The sequence below is a fragment of the Halictus rubicundus genome, chromosome 8 (genome assembly GCF_050948215.1).
Source record: "Halictus rubicundus isolate RS-2024b chromosome 8, iyHalRubi1_principal, whole genome shotgun sequence".
NCBI classification, from domain to species: domain Eukaryota; kingdom Metazoa; phylum Arthropoda; class Insecta; order Hymenoptera; family Halictidae; genus Halictus; species Halictus rubicundus.
Genome location: NC_135156.1, coordinates 12,476,460 through 12,499,113, shown reverse-complemented (window position 1 = coordinate 12,499,113; position 22,654 = coordinate 12,476,460). Strand labels below are relative to the sequence as shown.

The window sequence follows — 22,654 nt, the reverse complement described above, 5'->3', positions numbered from 1 at the left end:
TCGTTAATGCGTAACCGACAGAACGTTACAATTAGTTTCTCGCGAACGTGTCCACGCTCTTCTCTCCTCCCTTTTTCTCCGCTCTTCTTTATTTCCCCATCGTTTTCGCCATGGTACAGCTAGAACGTGTGTCATTGTGCTCGACGGCAGGAAATAGTTATCGACATCCACGGAAAAATAAATACGAGGTACACGACGACGATGAGAAAAATATTTCTATGTCCAGAGTAATGCATCTACAAGTACAGATCGTAGTTTCCTCTGTTCATTCTCTCATGCACACATTTATTCATTCTCTCTCTCTCTCTCTCTCTCTCTCTCTCTCTCTCTCTCACTCTTTCTTTTTTCCTCTCTCGCATTCTTTTATTTTTTTTTATTTTTTTATCATTTTTACCTTCTACGCCTTTCAATTAACCTCGCAAATATGGAAAACGCTTTTTTTCCACCGTTACACTTCTGTTACACCATCGCGTCGGATACAATTATTGATACTCGATTGAACGCAGTGACAATCAGTCGCCGTTGCAATTAATCCCGAACTGAAACAACTCGTTTGAACGTTCGATAATGGTCGATCGTGTCGAACGGAAAGACGTGTCTCGCAAACAACGCGTTTAATTATTCTGTTCTTTTTCTTCTGTTTTGTTTTTTTTTTCGTTTTTCTTTTTTGTAAAAGCGAACATCGGTACACGTATATTTGCGTCTTGCGACTCCCACGCGGAAAACACTCGTGGAAAGGAAGCTACAGATTTTAGAAATTTCGCGCTCTTTGGCAGTCCTGGATACACCATACACACGCACATACACACACACACCTATCACGCGATCGTTTACGGTGGATCTTTTCCCTTGATCCGATTCTTCCTTTAATGTACATGTTTCTTGTTAGATTTATTATATCCGCGTCGTTTTAACGATCGACCGTGTGCGCTTAGACGTACGTCAGCTCGCAGACTGATTTTCCTGTCGCTGTCACTCCCCCTTTGACACGGTGACTGCCTAATCGGCTGCCGCAAACGTTGCACAAAATCTAAGCAATTCATTTGATCAGAGAAAACTAAATTCCAACACCAGAACCCTCGGAATAAATTAAATTAAATTTTTATTCTAACAGAATATTTTAGGAAAGATTTTATTTAAACACAGATTAACGGGATTTTAATGTTCTTTAGAGTCCGATGGAACGTCTGACGTTGCGAACAAAAATTTATCAATTCTAATCTCTTTAAATTAATTCATAGAAATTAACATTTCTGTGTGAAGCACCTTAGTCGAGTGGTGATTATTTCAATTTGAATGTTAAATCTGGATGAATAATTGTGTTCATAGTTTGTGGGCGATTTGACAGTCAACCTGTTAATATCAATTTATACGCTTGCCTCAAAGATTAAAATTTAAACTCACAACAATTTAAAACCAGTATTTCCAATTTAATATACGTCATTGCTTGGAAGAATAATAAAATGTTATTACTGCTTGTCTGTGATACTTGAAGCCACAAATAATTTATTATCGCGGCTTTTCGACCTCGTTGAATGCTGTAATAATTATCTTCAACTGTCTCATTTTCTTAAAAAAACTTATTTACACGATTCAAATGTATGGCATTCGCTGCAGATTGAAATTGATAAGAATGCTCTCGTTGATAGCGAACAGGAGAATCACGTGTGTGTCGCATCGGTGTGGAAACTCGGCATCGGATTCGCTAACATTAGATTGTTTAAACACAGGGAGCACCACGATTCCTAATCTACACGACTCATTTTCCTCGTATATATATATACGTATATATATATATATATATACTGTCTGGTTTCAACTTGATCTTAACGCTTAGAAAACAATCGTTTCGGTGGTTCATGCTGCGTGTATAGTGAATCGATTTAAATCACGATTCCTCGATCTACGATCATTTTAACGATCGATCAGTGCGTCAGATACTTTTGTATTCTCACCTCTCGATCGAGGAACCATTTCGATCATTTCACACAGTCCGAAGTGTGTCAAATACCGCTAACAACAATGAAAAGTCGACGAGCATGATTCATAATGACGTCACAAATTATTTCAGCGAATCGCAATCGGCTTCTCGCCGTTTCCTGTTCAGAAATAAATGACAGCCATTCTGTTGTTCGTGGAGGTGATGCACAGAGAATCATTTTTAGTGGAAATGAATGCAGTCTACTGCAATGTTACCGATCTCCATTCATTTCTCAAGGTTCCACAGCTTGGGAATACCATTGCGAATGATTCGTACCGTCTGTGGAACACCGTTTCCCATCGTTACAGATGGGAAAAGCTTGATTCGCGGTTCGCAAATCAAGTGTACCTCACACTCTCGAAATAATGATAACCGTTACATACAGCCACGAGTCCTTAACGAGTATCGTACATTCATCTCGTATAGTTAAACGATCGGAAGTTTATGCGAGTCGAGTGCCTCGATTGGCATTTGCAGAATGCTGTTCCGGAATTGTAAGAGGGACAGGTGTCTCTTGGAACGAAGGGGCGTCGTTCGCGATGCTCCTGTGCCGGAGATTTCAACGCGCGCATAGGCGAGCACTTACGCTCGGGGTGCTGACGCCGCTATTTGTACTGTAGATCTTTGTCAGTTCGTGACGTTTAAAAATTCGTATACCTTTCAAAAAATTCGGTGAATAATAGAAAGCGTCACAATACAAGCATCGTGTCGAAAATAATATGCGAGGTCTTTCAGCCGACTCGATCGATACCGGTGTTAATAAAATTTTCAGAAAACCATTCTGTCTCCAAAATTCGCGAACAGCATTCCGCAAAGAAAAAAATAAGCGAGCGCAATAATCGATTATGTACAGTGACGCGTATGCTCGGCGCACAACACCTGACACAACGGGGAAACTGTATAATCTCTAATCGACGAATTCTCTGCCATCTAATTACACTTAAATCTGAACAATTTGTATCTCTACTGCTCTACACGCTTAACACGCTTCTGTTTATGTACGTTTTTTTTTTATGTCGTTTTACATATTTTTCTTTTTTAATTCGTTTTGCATTAAAACACCGACTTTACACGCTACTTTCTGTTTTGTATGTCGTTAGGACAGCCTATACGTAGTCGTTACTTAGTTAAACGCATCCTCCTCCTATCGTCTAATACGGTACGTCGATTGGCTCGATAATTGTACACGGTTAATTGCTGCGGTGACCATTAAAATTATGGTTACTCCTAAAATAGAGACGCAACGTTCCGGGAGGGAGGGCGTTTTTCTTTTTTTTTTTTCGTAGCGTCGGGAACGAAACACGAAGCAACGATTCGCGTAGAAAAATTGATGACTCGATTCTTAATTGAATTGCCGGCGCGCGGCTCGTTCGGCTCGTCGGGTTACTCGGATAATGAGTGTCTCGTTAATTCGCGAGTTGCGCCGGAACGCCAGTTGCCCGGACACCGATCGATTCTAGCTGTTTAATTAGAGGTTCTTACTCTTACTCCCGCGTGCGGGAGAACGCGAGGCAATGTAATTATCGAATTGTAGATCATTGGCCGAACCTGCACTGCTGACGATAGAACTTTACTGCCATTGTAAACCACCGGAAAATCAGATGGAAAATGAAACGCAGATACGGAGGTAAAAATATTCAGAAAACATGCTCGGATATGTTTAAAAATATGGAGGAATTTTTTTCAAGGAGATTCTCTGTTCCAGTAGCACGTAATATTGAAGGCAAAATTATGCTGAAATTACGACAACGAGATGGAGAATATAATGCATATATGTGAACGAAGGCAAAAATGTTTGGCAAAACAAGTTTGAATCAAAAAATGTAGAGCTACATTTTAAACGAAATTCTCTGTGAGGTAGTACGTAATTATCGAATTGGAGATAACATAATTTTATTGCAATTATAACCCAGAACGAAGTGAGACAGAAAATCTGATACGATATAAAACGAAGTTAAGAATGTATTAAAATTTTAGCCAAAATATTTCCATTTTAGATTTTTTCTTTTTTTAAAAATATTTTAATATTTTTATAGGTCTTTCGTATTAGAGTTTAATTGAACCTAATCTAAACAGATTTTAGTGTTTGCTGGGTAATTGGCGTCCCATCGCATTTGCCTGCAAAAAATCCAATAAAATTGAGTAACATATTTTACTGTCAAGAGATAGAATGATTTCATTAAGCTATCATTACAAAAATTCACAGAATATTCATTCTCAGGTCGAGAAATTCGATTCATCTTTAACGAAATAATTTTTGCAGTTCACATTTTTGGAATTCATGGATGAGGATTGCTGGACGCCCATCCCCCGCGTCTCTTCACCTAGTTAATTATACTTATATACAGTAGGACAATGAAGATTATCTCGTACCCCTACTTGCTATAGGAATATCTATCTCCCTCCGTGTCTCCCATAAAACACCCATGATTTTTAGATAGTACGATAGGCTAGGACAGACTACGACGTTCGTTCGTATGAAACGTTACCGTGACAAAAATAAAAATTTCATACCGGCGCGTCTACAGAATGAAATCCTCTCGTCTCGTTTCGATCGCCGGAAACAATAGGGTTTCGACAACCTCCAAACAAATCGAAAGAAAACCTTCCTCTCTGAACAGGCCAGTAAACTCAGGGAGAGGTGGACGAAAATATTCGTCGGACTTGGTGCGAGGGGTAGATTCGATCGCGTGATTAATAAACTGCGGATTTTATGTATTAATCGCAAAATTGAGCTAGGTACAATTTAAAACTGACTACATTGTATTACCTATTGACCCTCTTACACTCCTCAGAAATTGTTGCATAAAAGACTCTATGATAATTTCTAGGCTGCAGGGTTTGTGCATTTATGGCAAAAATGTACTGGTCAAATACAAAACTGAAAACACGTCAGAAGAATTGAACGATGTCCATATATTATTTTCGACTTATCTAAATTATTAAAAGAGGAAATTGATTATCTTCTGTTTCTTACAATTAACTTCGACAATTTTTATTTTTATTTTCTAAGTAGTCTAATAATATCTCCACACTTTAAACCAACAAATTTTGCTTCATCTACAACGTCATGTTTTAAAGAAATAAATCTGACACCACAGCCAGGAAGATTTCAATCATTTCACAGTACGTAAAAATAGTAAGTGGGTGAATTCGCATCCTGAGGTATGTATGAGGATTAAAAATAACGAAGCCGCATTTGTCGAGACCTTGTATTTTTACCTATTACGTCTGAATTTATAAATTTCGTGTTAACAATTAACTATGTCAAACAGTGAGCCGGATGAAAGAATTTAAAAATATATCATTTTCGGTTTATTAAAATAATTAGAGAAGGAAAGATATTTTCATTCGCAGTCTATTAATTAATTGTCGGCGGAACTTATCGCGGCGACGACGAATACGCTCGTAGTGAACACAGAGCACGGCCTTAATTATTTTCCCTTCTTGATATACTCCTTAACAAACTCCGATAACGAACGTTGAATTTCGCCTCGAGACCCAGCCGTTCTCGAGAATTTTTTCTCTGCATTTTCGCGTTTCATCGATTCTCCTGGAATCGTTCCGTATTCATATCGTCGGAAAAATATTTCTCTGATTGTCATGTTAAAGAAAACTCGAATCTCCCATGGGAAACATGGTGATCGATCGATATCAATGTGGGGGTTGGGACCAAAAACATTGAGATCGTTCAGAGAAACGAAAAAAACATCGAAACGATACCGTGCAAGGAAATTGTACTTCTACGTAGGATTCGATGCGATCACTAGTACTCGTCAGCGTGACATTACGTTTCGTCGTAGAAATGATAGAGGATCGAATGGATCGAGACTAACGCGAGTTACTGTGCGAGTCGATTATACGGAACATTACAATTAACGTTAATTAATTATAACTAATCATATGTACAGATCGATCGTACAAAAAACCGAGTCTCTATCGAATCGCGTTCGATTATCGGCGACGAGAAAACTGGGACGCTTCGCGCCGAGAAATTAGGCCCAAACTATAGTCTGACGCACAGTTAGGCTAAAACGTCTCCGTACACTCTTCAAAGTACAGCGACCCGTTTTAAGGATAATACAGTGGTATCTCTTTTGTCCAAGTGTTACATTCTTGAAACAAAATTGAAAACATTTTGATCTATTGAAAATATAACTCTCTGTAATATTAATATTAAATCGAATAAGGAACCGTTTAAATGCAATTTGGAATTTGTTACTTCTTCGTTGGTTCTTTAGAGCGAAAATTATAAAGGACAACCACTTATTTTTGTCAGCCACTATGTAATTGACAGTTCATAAAATATTCATTTCAAATCCGTTTATTCGGATACAAAATATTTAAATGTTTTCTCCAAAATTCCTGTCGACGGCAATTTATCAAAATGTTGTTATTCGTCACACAGTAAAAAACATTCTACATTCTTCAAAAAATTCAAATCGTTATTATTAAAAACGCTATCTTGTTTGAAACAGTGTATGGAGACATTTTCAACGGACTGCTTATAGGAATTAGTTGCATCTCTCGGCCAGCATTGCGAAAAATAACCAGACTCGAGTAAGTGATGTTAACAGACGCAACCTAAACGGGAAATAATCGTTCTACGGCGGCGAATCATCATCCTCCATCTATTCGAATTAGGCGCGTAAAGACCTGGACCAGCCAGGGGCGGACGACCAAAAATCATCCTCGGACCGATTAAAATCCTCGCGATAGAATAACCCTAAGCCTCGACCACTCGTAGGCGTCGACTTCGTTCAAACGAAAACCGGTGCTCGACCAATAGTAATCGTCCGAGACAGCTTCTCCATTTTTATCAACTCGACGAAAGATTTGTGCGAATTATGATGATCATTCGAGTGCCTACGCTACCGGAGACGGGCCCGGGCGTTTCCGGGGCCGTCGGGAAAAAACGTCGAAAACGATTCGAGAATTAATCGAAAATCCCCGCCGAATCGATTCCTCTCGGAGAACTTTGGCGAACGCTTGAAAATTCCGCTTGCCTCTCGAGCTTTTTCGACGCTGGTCGATCCCCGACGATCGCTCGAATAAATTCGAGAGATTTCGCCGCGGGTTGCTGCACGCGAAAATCATTTTTTTCCCGATGAGAATCGGTCGAACGAGGCTTTTATATGCATTCATTATTATTAGCATTCGCGCGCATAGCAGCGGCCTGAATATTAATGCGGGCTTCCGCCGCCGGTGATTAATATTCATTTTCGAATTCGTTTCTCGTTTCGATATATTCGCGCACTAAACAAATCATCGACGAATTTGTTTCCATCTTTTGTCTTTGTCGTACCGGTTCGACAAGGATTTCGATGATTTTCAAGTGATTCGCCGTTTTTGCGTGCAACAACAGTCGTCGAGAGAAAAACAACCGGCGTTCTTTCGAAACATCGAGAGGGCGAGATCGATCGTGCTGAAGTCGATTGGGGGTTTCCTCGGTCTTCGTAGGATCCGCGACGGGATTTTTCTTCGGATTTTTCGGAAGAGGACCGTTGTTGCTAGAGTACAATTTGTCTCGGATCTGTTCCTCTCGTGTTCATTATCCCCGGGCAATGACACGGCCTTACATCAAGCTGCATAGCGAGATTCCGTTCTCGAACGCCGACTGCAACGCGGTCGTCTCCATGCAGAATGCACCGTCTTCGTACATTGTCGCCAGTCTCTGCTGCTGCACTCGGCTCTCGCTCTGAGATCTGAAATGTCATAGGTTTGTCATGGGCACGTGGGATCTTCAATTGCAATAAGCAATTGTTTGAGTCAGCAAAGACCCCGAACAGCGCAGTAGAGTTAAACAGTATGCAGTGGGTGGGAAAAGAATTAAATAATAATAAACACAGTGGCGACAGTGGCGATTTTTAGCGAGAAAAGCAATTGCCAAAGCGAACAGGAAACCCTGATTTAAACGGTACACGAGGGTTAAAAAATAGAAAGAGGCAGGGGCGATTTTTGGTAAGAGAAGCAATTGCTTCAGTCAGAGTGACTCTAACAGCGCACGAGAGTTAAAAAATGTCCAGCGACCAGAACAAAAGTTGCACAATGATAAAGGAGACAAGAGCGATTTGTATCAAGAGAAGCAATCGCCCAAGTCATCGGGGAGCAAGTGTATCCCTCGAAATTCGCGGAGACCGATGTGCTTGGAACGATAGCACCTGAGACAGCTCGATGCTCGCGGAGAGTCCCGGAGGTGTCGTAGACACGTGGTCACAGTGAACGACGACCTAAATTATTTCGTGGCTCGCAAGCTGTCCGTGCAGAACACCGGTTTTCCCTCCTGGATGGTGTCGAGACTCACCTGGGAGGCATTGCCCTCGCGCGTTGTTGCGTCCTGACCTGCTGCTCCCTGGAGGCTTGCTGGTTCGATAGGTAGCTGCTGTCTCTCAGCACCGCCCCCTGTTGTTGCTGCTGGTGTTGGTGGTGGTGATGATGGCCGGAGGCGGGCCGATCGTTGCTCTGCGAAAGAGACAGCTGCGCCAGGTATTCCCTGAGCTCCGGTTGACTCGCGAGCAACTCGCGGCGGGTTTGAGCTGACAGTGTCGTCGTTGTCGAATCCGACCACGGGGGCGGGGGTGTGTGAGATCGAGACAGCATGGCGTACTTGTGGTACAGGTATTCCTCGTAGGTCGGCGGCAGGCCCGACTGAAAACAAACGAACAATTCCCTGTAGGAACGTTGCTGGACCTAGGACTGAGCTGACCTGGAACGCTGATGGAAAGTTTTAGGTTTCGTCTGAAATGGACCCATTGTGAAATATTTATTTCAATTCTTCTATTCCTTGAAGTCTATTTCAATCCTTGTCCGTTTGCTAGTACTCAATTTTTATTGAACTTTATCTCAGGAAACCAGAAATTTTTAACTTTCATTATGTAATTCTGTACATTTTGGCGGGAAAATACCGAAAATCCAAGTTGTAATACTAGGAGATCAGTAGTTCAAAAGTTATGCTGTGTTTAAACTTGAGCGATTTTCAGCGTTTTTGACAGGCAAGGGCGCCGCCATGTTGGTGTACACTCAGCGTCGCGCGTCGTCTAACGAACGGAGCCGCTAGATGGCAGCACAAGCGCACGGTGATGTCGATAACGTAGATTGGCAAGCGTAGTCCCCCGCACGAACCTAACCCTGACCAACCTCCTCGCGGCTTCGCTCATTGGACGATATCTAAGTACATACCAATATGGCGGCGCCTTTACATACGCATAACTTTTGTACTTCCTAGGATTGAAACCTGGGATTTTTTGCATTTTATCGCCAAAATCTACAGGATTACATAAAAAAAAGTTAAAAATATCTGGTTCCCTGAGGTAAACTTTAACCCTAAAGTATTTCTTCGATAGATAGATGTGCCTATATTAAAATTTTACCAAGCGTTGTTGGGTAAAATGTTCTGTAATATTTTGAAAAATTTTCTACAGACGTAATTACACAGCTGCATTAACTCTCGAGTCGAAGAAATCGGTTCCGATATTTATCACGAGTATGTCTCGACATTATAAGAGTTAAAAGAATATCAAAGAGGTAGGTACTAACGTTGCTATAATGCAATTGCCGAACGTCAGGGCACTTTGCAGTCGCAGAGCGATTTTCAGCTTTAATAAGGGATTTGGATCCGCTTAAATCTCGAGTCAAGGAATGTCTATCAGTTTGGAACGATTCCGGACTAATCTGCCGTTGCGACTCCCTAATGTGCAAGATTCGTGCCATTAAACGGGAGCGATCCGCGTACGAGTGCAAATTGGATATGAGGGCATTAAGCACGATAAGTCTCGAGGCCGAAATTACGTAACGGAGAAACAGAAGTAATTTATCAGCTTAAGCCCCGGATAATCGTGGCTCAGCTAGAGAGAGAGAAGGAGAGAGAGAGAGAGAGAGAGAGAGAGAGAGAGAGAGAGAGAGAGAGAGAGAGAGAGAGAGAGAGTGGGAGGTGTGCAGATTTTCGAGTAGAATCGAGGTTCTGCGGTGAGCTGCTCGCTGTTTACCGGGCGGCAAATTGCAGAAAAGTTTCCGAGGACGGGTTTGAACTCGAGCCAATTGTTTGGAGAGCAAAAACGGTGCTCGGCGTCGAGACGCCGACGCGTCTTCCTCTTTTCCTTTTCTGGCTGGGCACAGTCGCCGGGGAACTTCTGATTCATGGATGTTTCTCTCCTCTCCTCGCCGCCGTTCTCGCATGAAAAATATCCCTGAACTTCGCGATCAAATTTCGCCCGGCGAACGGCTAATACATATTTCCATTTTAATCCAATATCCCGGATAAACTTGAATTCGCGCGAGCATCTGCAACCTATTCGTTACCCGTCGAAAATATTTCACAGAAACGCGATACCGCGCGATGGAAAACGGGTCACAGTTAATAAAAGTCATTTTAAAACGTTCGGCTCTAGTGCGATCATTTATTAAACAAGTTTTACTGCTGCACGACTCCGGTAATTCTTTTTTTGGTCGCGGTAGATGTTAAGTTTCGTTTTCTGAACGATTTTTCGATTTGCTGTAAGCAGAACTGTAAAAGCGTATGCAATGTGTTCTTGTATTATCAGGTGCACCGCTGGAAATCGTTCTTGTTTATATTTTATGTTTTGCAAATGCAGCCATTTTAAATAAAATAATTTGAAGTTATTCATGTTTCACGGGGTGAAGCATTGTAAATCGTTCTCGTTTACGTTTTATCTTCTGCAAATCCGACTGTTGGGGAATAAAATAATTTTGCACTGAATGTTTCACCCTTCTGTAACCATTACTGAAATAAACGAAGTTAGATTGCTTTCATGACGTCCGTGTTATTCACGTATTTGCGTAGCATAAACGATTCATTACATAATTTTTACTACAAAACGTTTCATCGTTTTTAACAAAAATAACTTTCAATGAAACATGGAGCCCCTCTCTTATTTAGGAAACAATAATAACAATAAATGCAGGAGTGATTTAATAACTAGTAGTAAATATTATTGAAGTGCTTGATACACGTTAAGCCACAATATGATTCATATATTTGCCAGAAAATTAGCACAAATTATGCTCCGAACAACTTCGTATCATTTGTATTAATATTCGATATTTCGGAAACCCAGCTGCAAAGTGTGAAATATGTTTCCTTAAGCAAAACACTCCAGCCCGTTTATCAAACATTAATAAACAAACGTTACACGGCTGAGTAATCCTGTGAATCTGGTGCAGATTTAAATGTGCAAACAAATTGAATTTATCAATCAAACTGTCCGTAAACATTATTAAACCGTCCCCAACACGCTAAGCAACGCTTCATGCGTTTCCCGGGGAAAATTAGCCTTAAAATGAAATTACACATTAACGTCTTACAGGATGAAAATCGGTTTAACTCAAATTATACCTTGCGAACGCTGAAATAATTTTTGATTAAATATCGTCGCGCCAGCGTTCACGGAACCGTTAATGAACAAGGTTACACGGTGCGTACAGTAACTCCCACGATGTCTGCATAAATCATGAAAAACATTTAGGTGCTCTGATGCCTCTGCGCGGTATCGGGTGAGCAACGATAAATTGTAATTAATTAAAGACACGCGTTGCCGTGGTAAATCGATTCCCGCAATAATTTACAAGTCGAAGTGAGTGAGAGAGAGAGAGAGAAATATGGGACACTCGAGATAATGAAGTTTGATATCCGTTCGATGTCGAGGTGAAAAAGTCGATGATCAGATTGAATCAGCTCGAAAATCGCACGCGCTCAAAGAACACGTAATAGACGCGCGTGTCCGCCGCGATTGCGCGAGCAAAATTTTTCGGCGAGGGGCGGCGAGCGGGAGAGGGGAAATTCTGGTCCAACTAATAAATGAATTGCACGGTTTAATTAAAACGCGCGAACGGCGACGTGTTGGGCCCCGGTATAATTGATCCCGTTGCTCGGCAAAGTAGAACAGAAATCTACTCCCGCGTGACGTTTAATTCCGCGCCGCGATTTAGACGCAGCCAATTAAATGCGCCTGGCAACTGTATCGAGTTCTACAATTTACATAGACCGAGGGAAGATGCCTGACATCGGGCGTGCCCGTGATTCCGCGAACGCCCGACGTTCTGGCAGAAACGTGGCACACAATCTCGGATATTACTCGAACATCGTCTGATAACTAATTCCAGTTAATTGCTGTGCAACTTATCAGGAAATTGGCGCACCAATGCCGGCCCAAATTGCATGGTGACTTCTGCGTTTTATATCGAAGCCTCGTTATACGCGAAATCGTGTCGATAACCTTGAGAAAATATATTCCGCCTAATTAACCGATTATCGTTGTCATTATTCGTATATTTAACTAGGAAAATATTTTCGTTGACCACAAAGGGAAATGCAACGCGACAAAACTCGTCAAATTTAGAGAAAATATTGATTTAACACCGACGGAAATTAATTTTTCAAGACTTGCACAAGAGTTACACGAAAACACATCGAATAGATATTCCAAAAAAAAAAAAAAATTGTTAACCAACGAGGACTGGATGTGCGGACGAATCGTTGCTCGCGCAGCAAAAATCTCGCGCTCTCGTCTGGCTAATTCGACTCGAACGGCGTCGAGTATCGCGATTCCTGTTCTAAATCGGTGGTGAATAGACTGGCGGTCGTTTTTCTTGTTCGAGGATCGGATTAGCGGCATTTTAGGGCGCCAGACGGCGAAACGAGCCGCCGGGAGCCGTCAAAGGAGGCAACGTTTCGCAAACGCCAGCGGAAAGTCGACGCGAAAGTCCGCTCCGTTCTGCGCCGCTCTGCACAGCTCCACGCCGAGAGGGTAATGAGCGCGCGAGCCGACGTTTTGCGCTCATTCAGACCGTTTTATTCGATTACCGCGCGGCGAGCTTTTAATTAACGCGAACCGGTAACGTTACTTTCGAAAACGCGCGCACGCCCGCCGCCGCCTGGCTTCCTCTTTTCGAGCCGATTCGCCGACACGCGTCGGGGGACGAAAACCCCCAACCCCGTTCCCCCGTCAGTCCTATCAAACGTTCCGTCGACGAACACGTCGGCCCGACGCGATACAATCTTGATGTCGCCAGGAAATTATTCGAACTTATGTGAAAACATCCCCTTTCTCCTCTGGAAGAGGAACAGCCCTGGGTATTTGTAACGGGAAACTGCACCCCGCAAGCTGATTCTGTTGAAATTTATTTGGAGAAGTAATTGACTGCATCTGTTAATAGTGGACACCATTTTTTAATAGTAGACACCATTTTTAGTGTTACGATTTTTGGTTGTTTCCAGTGGTTCGTTTTTAAGGGCCGAAAACCACCCCTAAAATTGAAGATTGAAATTGTGACCTTTTTCGTTATCTTTTTTTAGACTAGAGGGTACAAGAAAATATTGTTTTTGGTTGATTCCTAAAGCAGATGGTATATTAATGAAATTTATCGTGAAATAAATTATATAAGTAATATAGCTGTAATAATTAGAGTACAGATTTTATGCATTTACTAATCGATTTATTCATTGACTAATCGAATGTAAGAATGTATTATTTTCATCTTGTTGGAATTGTTAAATGAAGAATGACCAGTGTATTTGCCTTGTGTTTCTTACGTTTGATGTAGAGAATTTTTATTTTGCATAAAGATCTGCCGACTAGATATGATTCCTCCATAAATTAGTTCACCTCGTTTAAAGAATTAGAGCTTCAATTTTTGCAAGTCCACGAAAATAATACCAAACCCAAGAACACCGTCTAAAATTATGAAAAACTGTTCTGAACTTAAACGGACGTTCGTGGAAACAGCTTTAATCGTGAATCCCGAGAAATGGAACCGGAAACGAATTGTAAGCGACAGATCGGTGCTCGAGCCGGCAAGACACGACTGGTAAATTGCTCAGAAACATTTTATCGATATTTCTATCGAAATCACTTGATCGTCGAGGGGGAAACTGAGGGCCCCGCAGCTTTTGACCAACAGCGGCGCAGTTATTGCCTCATTTTTGTCGGTTTCGACGAAAGCGGCGAAGGAAACGCGGGGAAATCGAGTTTCAAGATTATTATCCGGCGATTCGATTTTCCAGCGTGACGCAGCGAGACGCGACGCGGGACACCGCCTCGGAGAAACTTTTCCCTCGGAGAGAGAAAGAGAGAGGGCTTTCTATTCTCTATAATATTAATGAGATAGCAGAAAAGTGGTTACACGATCGTTGACCGTGGATTAAACGGGAATTTATTCGCCGAGCCGCGACGATTCCTTTCTGCGGAAAGGATTCCCTTCTGTGGAAACGAATTTCACGGACCGCGGCAGGGGGAAAACTGGTCTCAATCCGCGACCGACGAATGAAGGGATGATTGAAGCTTCGTATTCGCGATTGGACACCGTCGGCTTGTGATTTGACGCTGCAGAAATTTGCTTTGATCGAAATATATCCTGGAAGGGTATGAAATAATACTAATACAGGAATACCGTGAAGAATGCGAAAGAAATTGTTGCAGATGTTTGCTGAAAGTTCGAGATCCATAAATTGAGAAAAATATGTCGGAAAACATTTTCGAGTCAAAGATAACCGCAATATATTGAACCATGTATCATGCAATAATATGTACACTTTGTTTTGTACTTGGAAACTGTGTGAAATAACTCGCTGTGTACAGTTTTTAGAAAATCAACGGGAAAAATGAAGAGAACATATTAAATCCATTGGAATTAGAGAACAATAAGAATAAAGGAAACGATTGTAAATCAGTTAGAAATAGACAACGTTAGGGCAAAAGCCTAAGAATCATCAAAAAGGGCTTCCTCCAAGAATTCCCTCACAACGCATCAACGAATAAGAGTAGGAGTATCATTGTACGCGGGGGTGGAGCGTTGCCAGCACAAAATCGCATCCGGTGGGCATCCTCGGCCGTTTAGGTCCTTTAATACTACTCTCTCCCCCGATACCGTAATCCGGCAGGCTAACTATCGTAATTTCCCGTAGAACTACTTGGTAAATATTGTAATAAACCGGCGAACAACCGGCTGCTCCATTCTGACCGCAATTTATCGTTTTCCTCTTGGGTAGAAAAGTTTTTTCTACTCCCCCTCTCTCTCTTCCGTTCTCTCTAGAAAGAAAAAAAGGAAAATTACTGCGGCGAATATGCATTTGCTTTACGATGACAGCGCCGCGGCGATATAATACACTCGCGCGAGGGAAAATTGTTATTTATCTCGCGGTGTTTCGTGTTGCTGGTTGTTGCGTCACCTGGACGCATTATTCATTGCGAAACCCGAGGAGCGCAACACGGACCCCAATAACTTTTCATTCGAACTTGAATTATTTAATGGTTCCACCTTTCGGCGGCGGGCACGATTTTATGACGCTTCTTTTATTCACGGCCAGCTAGATTGACGGGCTCAGAAATTTATTCGCCGTTGTGCCACTTCTACGTCTTTATGTGCAGTTGCATGCAAATTAAAATTAAATTGACAATTGTGTGCGAGAGATTTTTGTTTGATTTTTAATTTTAAGCGGAGCAGATGGGAATTACGTTTCGAGAGGGGTGCGATTAAATTCTTTTCGGTCCTTCATGAATCTGTCAGATATTTATTTTTAATATTTAGTGGCTAGTAAATTGCAGAGCTTTCACAAATTGGGTGCGACAAATATTTCACCACAATTTGACAAACATATGGGCAATACATTAAAGTTAAATTACGAACTTTCTGCAATAATAATCCTTGGCACAATTTGGCAAAAATGTTGGCAATACAGAGGAACGAATTTAGAATGAATTGACGAAGTTTCTGCGATGAAATTCTTGCTAGATCCTTGAGAAATAAAGTGAAATTATAATATATTTCAAATTGTGTGCGATAAAATTCTTGTCAGACTTTTTATTTTGATACGAAGTGACAAATGTATTAAAATTAAGCGTCGAATGTTTCGAGTTGTTTCTCCGCGCCCTTAAAAATTTAAACGTTCATTAACGAATTCATAAATAATCCACGGACCAACTACAGGTCGTATTTTCAATTTTCTGTGTACCGCGATTTTTGCTACAGCAACGTAATGGCGATTCTGCGAACGTCATTTTTCATTGGACCTCCTCTCAAAATTGATCGTAGCAGACGCAGAAGATGGCGAAGAACGAAATCGCCGGCTCTAAAAAGCGGGATGTTGAATCATTCCGACTTTTCCCGGAAATTAATGGCGCAGGTTTAAACCACACCCCGCCTCCGTTCCACGAACATTGTCGGAGCGAGGTTCCATATCAATCCGGGGAAACTTTTCGACGCGCGCAATTTATACTGTTTCATTCATGGGCCGGCAACATTAATCTCCCTCGGAGATTGTTGCCCGCCGCGATTCACGCGATATTAAGACAAGCGGTCGGAAAGTTGCGAACCTAAATTATGGAGCGAGTTGCCTGATCCTTGGCCGAGCGAAATTCCCCTGTTCAAAATCTCTTCGAACGAGCACGCTGATAAAAACACGAATTTTTCCTGAAACTTATTCGGTTCCGCGCCGACGATACGATTATTATCAAAGCAGAACGACAATTGCAGAGGATCCCGAATTAAATTCTACATTTTATTGGGCTCTTTACGCTCGGATTTGTTGGATGGGAGAATTACAATTTTTGTAATCTGCAGGCTTTTGTTGAAATGCGATGAAACAGTGCTTTTCTGCATGCATGGACGATTATAGGTTTTATGCTACGTGCAATGGAAAATGTATTTAGTCAGATCTCATGTTTAAGATAAATCGATTCGTGTATCAATCGAACGTATCAAATGTATTTTATAAGTATTCTATAGAATGTATTTCTTCTCGTAATAATTTTAGCGTGTTCAGAGCGATGTGACAATAGTTTGAAATTCTTCTTTTGTATTTCTCCTATTCATTTTTACTCGTATAAAATGTCTATTCTATATAAAATGTCTATTATATCTCAAATCGGACACGAACGTTTGCAATTATTTAACACGTTATGAAAACTTAGAGTATCCTCCATATTCGATTGAAAAATCATTTTTCTCGGAAAGTGTATCGTTTAAGCGAAATATGACCGGTTGCAAATAAGGGGAACATCCATCAACCTTGAGGCGAAGGGGGAGCATGCATAATTTTACCAGAAAATCTGATACACTGATGCTGTAGCATAAAAGTTACGGCGTTTAGCAAAAAGGGCATCGCATAAAGGGGGATGTGGGTGAATATATTGTGGAAAAGGAAAAATATTCGTCGATCCTGGGGTGTTTAGGGTAGGGGCGTATACAACAGCGGGCAAATTGGAGGACCATCCCCCAGCTTCGAGGACCACTTTGCCTCTGGCTCGCCCGTTTCGCATAGTTCTGCGGCGCCGAGCGACACATAAATTTCCGAGGCACATCGTGGTGGCCGTCCCCCCACGAAAAACACTGTTACCCTCGGTGTCGACCCACTTCAAAGTCCCGGTAACGATGCCAGGACTCTTCGAATTTCGCTGAGCTCGTACCCTCCCATTCTCACCTCGCCCCGTCGACTGCCCCTCCCTCCGACCCGCTCTGCAATTTCGGCGGACCGCAGATTTTTCACGAGAAAGACCTGCGAACGATTCACTCAGAAAATAGGCTCGACGATTTCGTTGCCAAACCCTCGCGCCATTTTTGCACACCCTGGACGGCGAACCATTCTTATAACTAGATAAATATTTGAACACGAGTAGCTGCAATTAGAAACAGTAAAGAAATTAAATCAGCCTAAGGACGTCGATTATTTTCAATTTATCGAGATCGCTAAAGATAAAAAAGAAATTTTAATCTGTCTTCTTTTTTATGTTCTACGAAGATTCACAGTCTATTTATTTATAATAAAAATTACGCCTCACTGAGAAGAATAAATCTACGAAATACCCAGCCAGTTAAAAGTGAGTAATGGAACGACGATTGTGATATTCTGGGTCAAAACAGACCCGGAAAATTTTTTCATCGTGTCGATGGAATGAATAATTACCAGCGTTGGCGAAATGATCAGTCTCAGGTTATTTATTTGAAAATCGTTGAGATTATAAACGGCACCGGAGTTCTTACGATCGATGCAGCGAAAGAATTCGTTCATCAAGGAGTTGGAATTTCGCTGAAAGCATTAGACATCGGTTAATCAAGGTTTTCGTTCCCGATTCCGCTATCATCGAAAAGCACTCCCGTTTCTTCGAATCCAATCGGCGTTTTCTTCCCCTGTCGAATTTCCATTGAACAGGAATCTAGATTGACCTTCGCCAGGGTCCGCGGAACGTTCAATCGTCATTGTGCCCGCTGATCACCGCTCCAATTTCCTTTTCGCGTTTAATGACCGAGGAATCTTTGCCGCGGCGGAGAGAGAGAGAGGACTCTCTTGCAAAAATCCTTTTCGAATTTTCCAGCGAGGAATCTTTTGAATTCTTTAGAACCGTCCGGATATTGCATGTTCCACGGCAACGCGTGGAAATATATGTATATAAAATTATAACATTCATTAGTCCGGGTACACGTCGATTATTTTCACCTTCACCTTGAACCCTCGCCGAGGAATTTTTTTTTTTTTTTTGCGCGCGAATAAAACGATGGTGATCGCGAGCCTCGCGAAAGATCATCGAGGAGGAAAACGAATAGCGGAATTCTTATTGTGCGGGTGAAAAAGTTCGGCTCGCAATTATCGAAGAATTAGAACGGCCACGGGATTGCCGGATAACATCGATTTTCTGGATTCCGCTTCTCTCCGCGATTATATTTTAATTCGGAACGGCGAGGCCGCTTATCGTCTTGCCTTCTTCCATTTTTTTTCCTCCGTCGCGATTAAACTTTCTTTTATTACCGCTTAAATTCTTCGCTCCGATCATTGAGACTGTTTTATCGGGTTTCTTTTATTGGAGATGCTTCTGGCCGCCCACTGATGTTCGCATTAATTTTCGCAATAACGTATCATTTTTAGGACCCGAGTGCTCGTTCTAGGAAAATGCTAAAAATAATGCTCGAAACTGTCGAGTTCAACGCGAAAGATATGGACGGACAGCACGATTTATCCGTGAAATTTATTTGCCGCGAGACAGGAACGAATATTCATTGGACAAACAATTTTTATATCTGACACACCGGTTCGGGAATTAAATTGTCAGTAAATCACGACGTTCCAGCCGGATATGAAGCGGGGCTGACATTAAATTCATCGCGAAATGATTTTTTCAAAGGCCGTTCTATTTGCGAGGCTTTTTAGTAATTAAGTAATTTGTGGGAGTGTGATAGCTCGCTGTCAGAGGCGGATAAATAATTTTTATCGAAAGACAGAGAAATTGAATTGCCAATAACAATTTTTACATATAGATATTAACTCGTGGTTTCGTCGATTTCATTGAAATATTAACTCCGAGAATTCTGAACATTACTTGACGCCATCGGCAATCTTAACAGTTAAAAGACAGCTCTTGCGAATCGCAAGTTTTATGCTGAGAAGAGAAGAGAAAATAAAAGTGACTGTTTTGCATTTATTTATAAAAATAACAAGGATGTATCTATCAAAACTTTTAGCCATTTTTTAAATAGTATATACCCAAAGAAATAAATTTCGTTAAACATTCCCTCAGAGATGCATCTTTACTTAGATTAAAAATGTTAGAACCCGTCATTTAAAATAACGACGAAACATTATTACAGAGTGCTAAGGGTTACTTGTAGATTATACTTCTAAAGGATCGTTTGGCACAGTTGTTGGGCGATTAAAAAATGGTTGTCACTTACCTGCCACGTTTTCGAAATCGCCACGTCGTAGGTGGGCGGCGGTGACACCATAGAGGGAATTGCGTAAACGGGTTGCGCTCTACTGTGCACGTTTAATTGACTATTTCCCATTTCGTTGACGCTAGAGTTCGGCGTGTCTGGGATCGTAGCGTACAGGGCCTCTGGTATAGTGTCCTCTCGGATCCCTCCACCGAGTATGCTAGATCCTGAATCTACACAACATCGGAAAAACAGTTGAGAATGAAAATGTTTCGAAAAGGAAGACCTTCAAAAGTCGATGAAACGAGAAGAAGGAATCGAGAGAGAAGTAAAAGGTTCGGAAAAGGGAGAAAAGTGTTCGGGAAAGTATTCTTGCTTACGTACCGATGTAAGTGTAATGCGATTCTGCTCTGTCAGCGCTTCGAGTTCGCCTCGAGTGATTCAAACGCTTCTCGTACTTGTTGGTCTTCGTGGTCTGCCTTCCTTGATCCACGACCGAGCTACTGCTTCCGGTTTCAGAGCTTCTGTTCTTCGAACGTGCCTCATCCTGTTGTTTCTTGCCGGATCGTCCTTCTTGCTTGCCGCTCTTCGATTTTGATATCCTGATCAGTTTCTTCGTGGACAGGGAGCTGTTCCGGGATTTTGGTTCGACCACCACCCCGCACTCGCAGGCTGGCGCGTTCTCGTTAGGCATTCTGGAAAAGATCGAATAACATGTCAGCAACATCAACATTTATGTGGCAGTGATTTCGAAAAATTTCTTAGACTTGGTCCGTTTCTTCGTTGTGTTCGTGTTTGTTTGATCGAGAGCAGGGCGGAATGAAACTTCTGAAATGAGGCCGCTGTAAATTGTAACCGGTCAAATAATAAGTTAACAGATTACTGTACACATGATATTTGCCAGTTTGCGGCCGGTTGTAATGGGAATAATCATTTTGATTGAAAGTAAACAGTGCGGATTAACTCCGAGTGGAACAGGCCAGTGCATAGTCGGACAAGTGGGCAATGTAAATGCAATGCTGCGCGTTACAGAAGGATTCGCAACTATTGAACATGATTGCGCAGAGAGGGTCGAATCTGATGGGAATAATAATTTACAGATGGAGATGGTAGAAATTCTAAGTAGAGTGTGCCTGTGTATAATCAGACATGGACTGAAGGAAATAATACGATGAATAACCTTACACGTAGGCAATTAGCAGAACCAATCAATTTTATTAAAATTGATCATACTCGGACTGGAATACAGTGAATTCTAAGTAGAATATAGCTGTATGCAGCCAGTCAATAACCAAAACTCGTATACGATAGTATGCAACAATTATATGTGCGTTGCCAATTGGATTTATTGAAATTAATCGTTTCAAGATTAAAATACGGGAATGTTTAAGTAGTATGAACCTGTACGTAATCAGACAATCTGAAGGAGGAACATTATAAAATAGAGAAACGTCTTACATTTCAATTGTTGCTGTAGGCGACCAATATGTACAGACGTAATAGCACTGTGTACAGTCGAATAAATAATCATAGGTTATGTGAAGCAGTTGAACAGGATTATTTAGAGTACACATAGCAGAAATGAATTTACACGCGAGGCAAATAGGCACGGATGACTCAGTATCGGAACAGTAGAAAGGTCCGTTCGTGGTGAGACACGGGTACAATCTCGTCTAAACCCCTAAACTCGTTGGGTTTACTGTAAAGTATTATTTGGATTGCACCAGAATAGGGTACACACAGATCGAGAGCAAATAGCATTCCGCCGGAATCACGAACGAATGCATGATATCGACACTCTCTCTCCCTCTCTCTCTCTCTCTCTCTCTCTCTCTCTCTCTCTCTCTCTCTCTATCTCTATCTCTCTCTCCCCCTCTCCGTCTCCCTATCGGCCGGTAATGCCGGCGTATAATCTGCCAGAATAACGCAACGCGTTCCGTGGAATCGCGTTATGTAGCCCACGGGCCGAGAGCCATTAATAACCGTACCATAATGGCCTCTAATTGGAGTCACTTCGAAACGTTTACCCTCGAATAGGGCCTGGTGCCAGCCATTCGATTCTGTGTGGGTGCGATTAAGGGCGTCCAGAGTCAAGGGAACGGACTTTTTGCGAGAACGTGTCACTGCTTCGCAATCTCCATTACAGAATAAAATAATAGAAAATTCCGATATCCAACGATTCACAGTTGCATTCTTCTTTAGTTCGTTTTAACACACAGTTCAATCACAATTCTAACAATTTTTCAAGCAGTGCTATCTGCACTCGTTATAATATCGTTTCCCTTTTGCACTATCTTCTGAAAATATCTGTGCTATGGCGTTCCATTATAAATCTCATTCTAGTTTAACAGCACCGCCTGGTTGACTTATTTCCCTTTTCCCTTTTCCACTATATTTTGCATTTATAATGACTTTATTACAATCTCAACGGTGAGACTATGAATTTACTGCATTTATTACAAAAACGAATAAACAACAAAACTGTAAAGGATGGTTGCATTCGTTTCGTCCGATTAATATGATTAACAGCAGAAACACATTCTGGATTTCTGTTTCGCAGAAAGTATACTCAAAAAACGCGTATTTTGTGTAACGATCCTCGGCGAAGTAGCCAACTTCATTAAACTGCATTCTCTCGCGGAATGAATTGTTTTCGGAAACATTCGGAGGCCAGCTTATTGTAATAAATATCCGTATTGTTAGCCGCGGTAATAATGAAGTATTAAGTTAATTAAGAGAAAGCTGTGCCTACGGAGCAGAGGCAGCTCGAGTAGTTATTAGCAGCGACGTTCCACGCGAGCGCACAGTCAGAGGAGGACGATTGATCAAACATAAACATCTCCAGACCCCTCGCTTTTGAAACTATCAACGGGTATAGCTATCCAGATGATAAACTCGTCTGAATGTCTCTTGGAGCTTCTCAGACGTAGCAATAAATCGATAATCACGGATGAAGATGCCAGAGGCGGGGAGAAACCGTGGGGACGGAGAAAGCAGAGCCGGCTCGGTTAATTATTC

The 22,654-nt window shown here is 41.7% G+C and overlaps 1 protein-coding gene across 2 annotated transcripts in view; it reads right to left on the bottom strand.

Annotated features, from left to right (window-relative positions):
• Nucleotides 1–6,400: 6,400 nt before the first annotated feature.
• The window catches only part of LOC143356099 (uncharacterized), a 74,468-nt gene continuing 58,214 nt past the window's right edge, over nt 6,401–22,654 (bottom strand). For both annotated transcript variants that reach the window (XM_076791508.1, XM_076791509.1), the window contains exons 2-5: nt 20,021–20,331; nt 19,658–19,869; nt 8,286–8,629; nt 6,401–7,686 (exon numbers count right to left, since the gene is read on the bottom strand). In XM_076791508.1, coding sequence (XP_076647623.1) covers nt 7,557–7,686; nt 8,286–8,629; nt 19,658–19,869; nt 20,021–20,330 — 996 coding nt within the window. In that variant the 5' untranslated portion in view covers nt 20,331 and the 3' untranslated portion in view covers nt 6,401–7,556. The remainder of the gene's footprint in view (nt 7,687–8,285; nt 8,630–19,657; nt 19,870–20,020; nt 20,332–22,654) is intronic.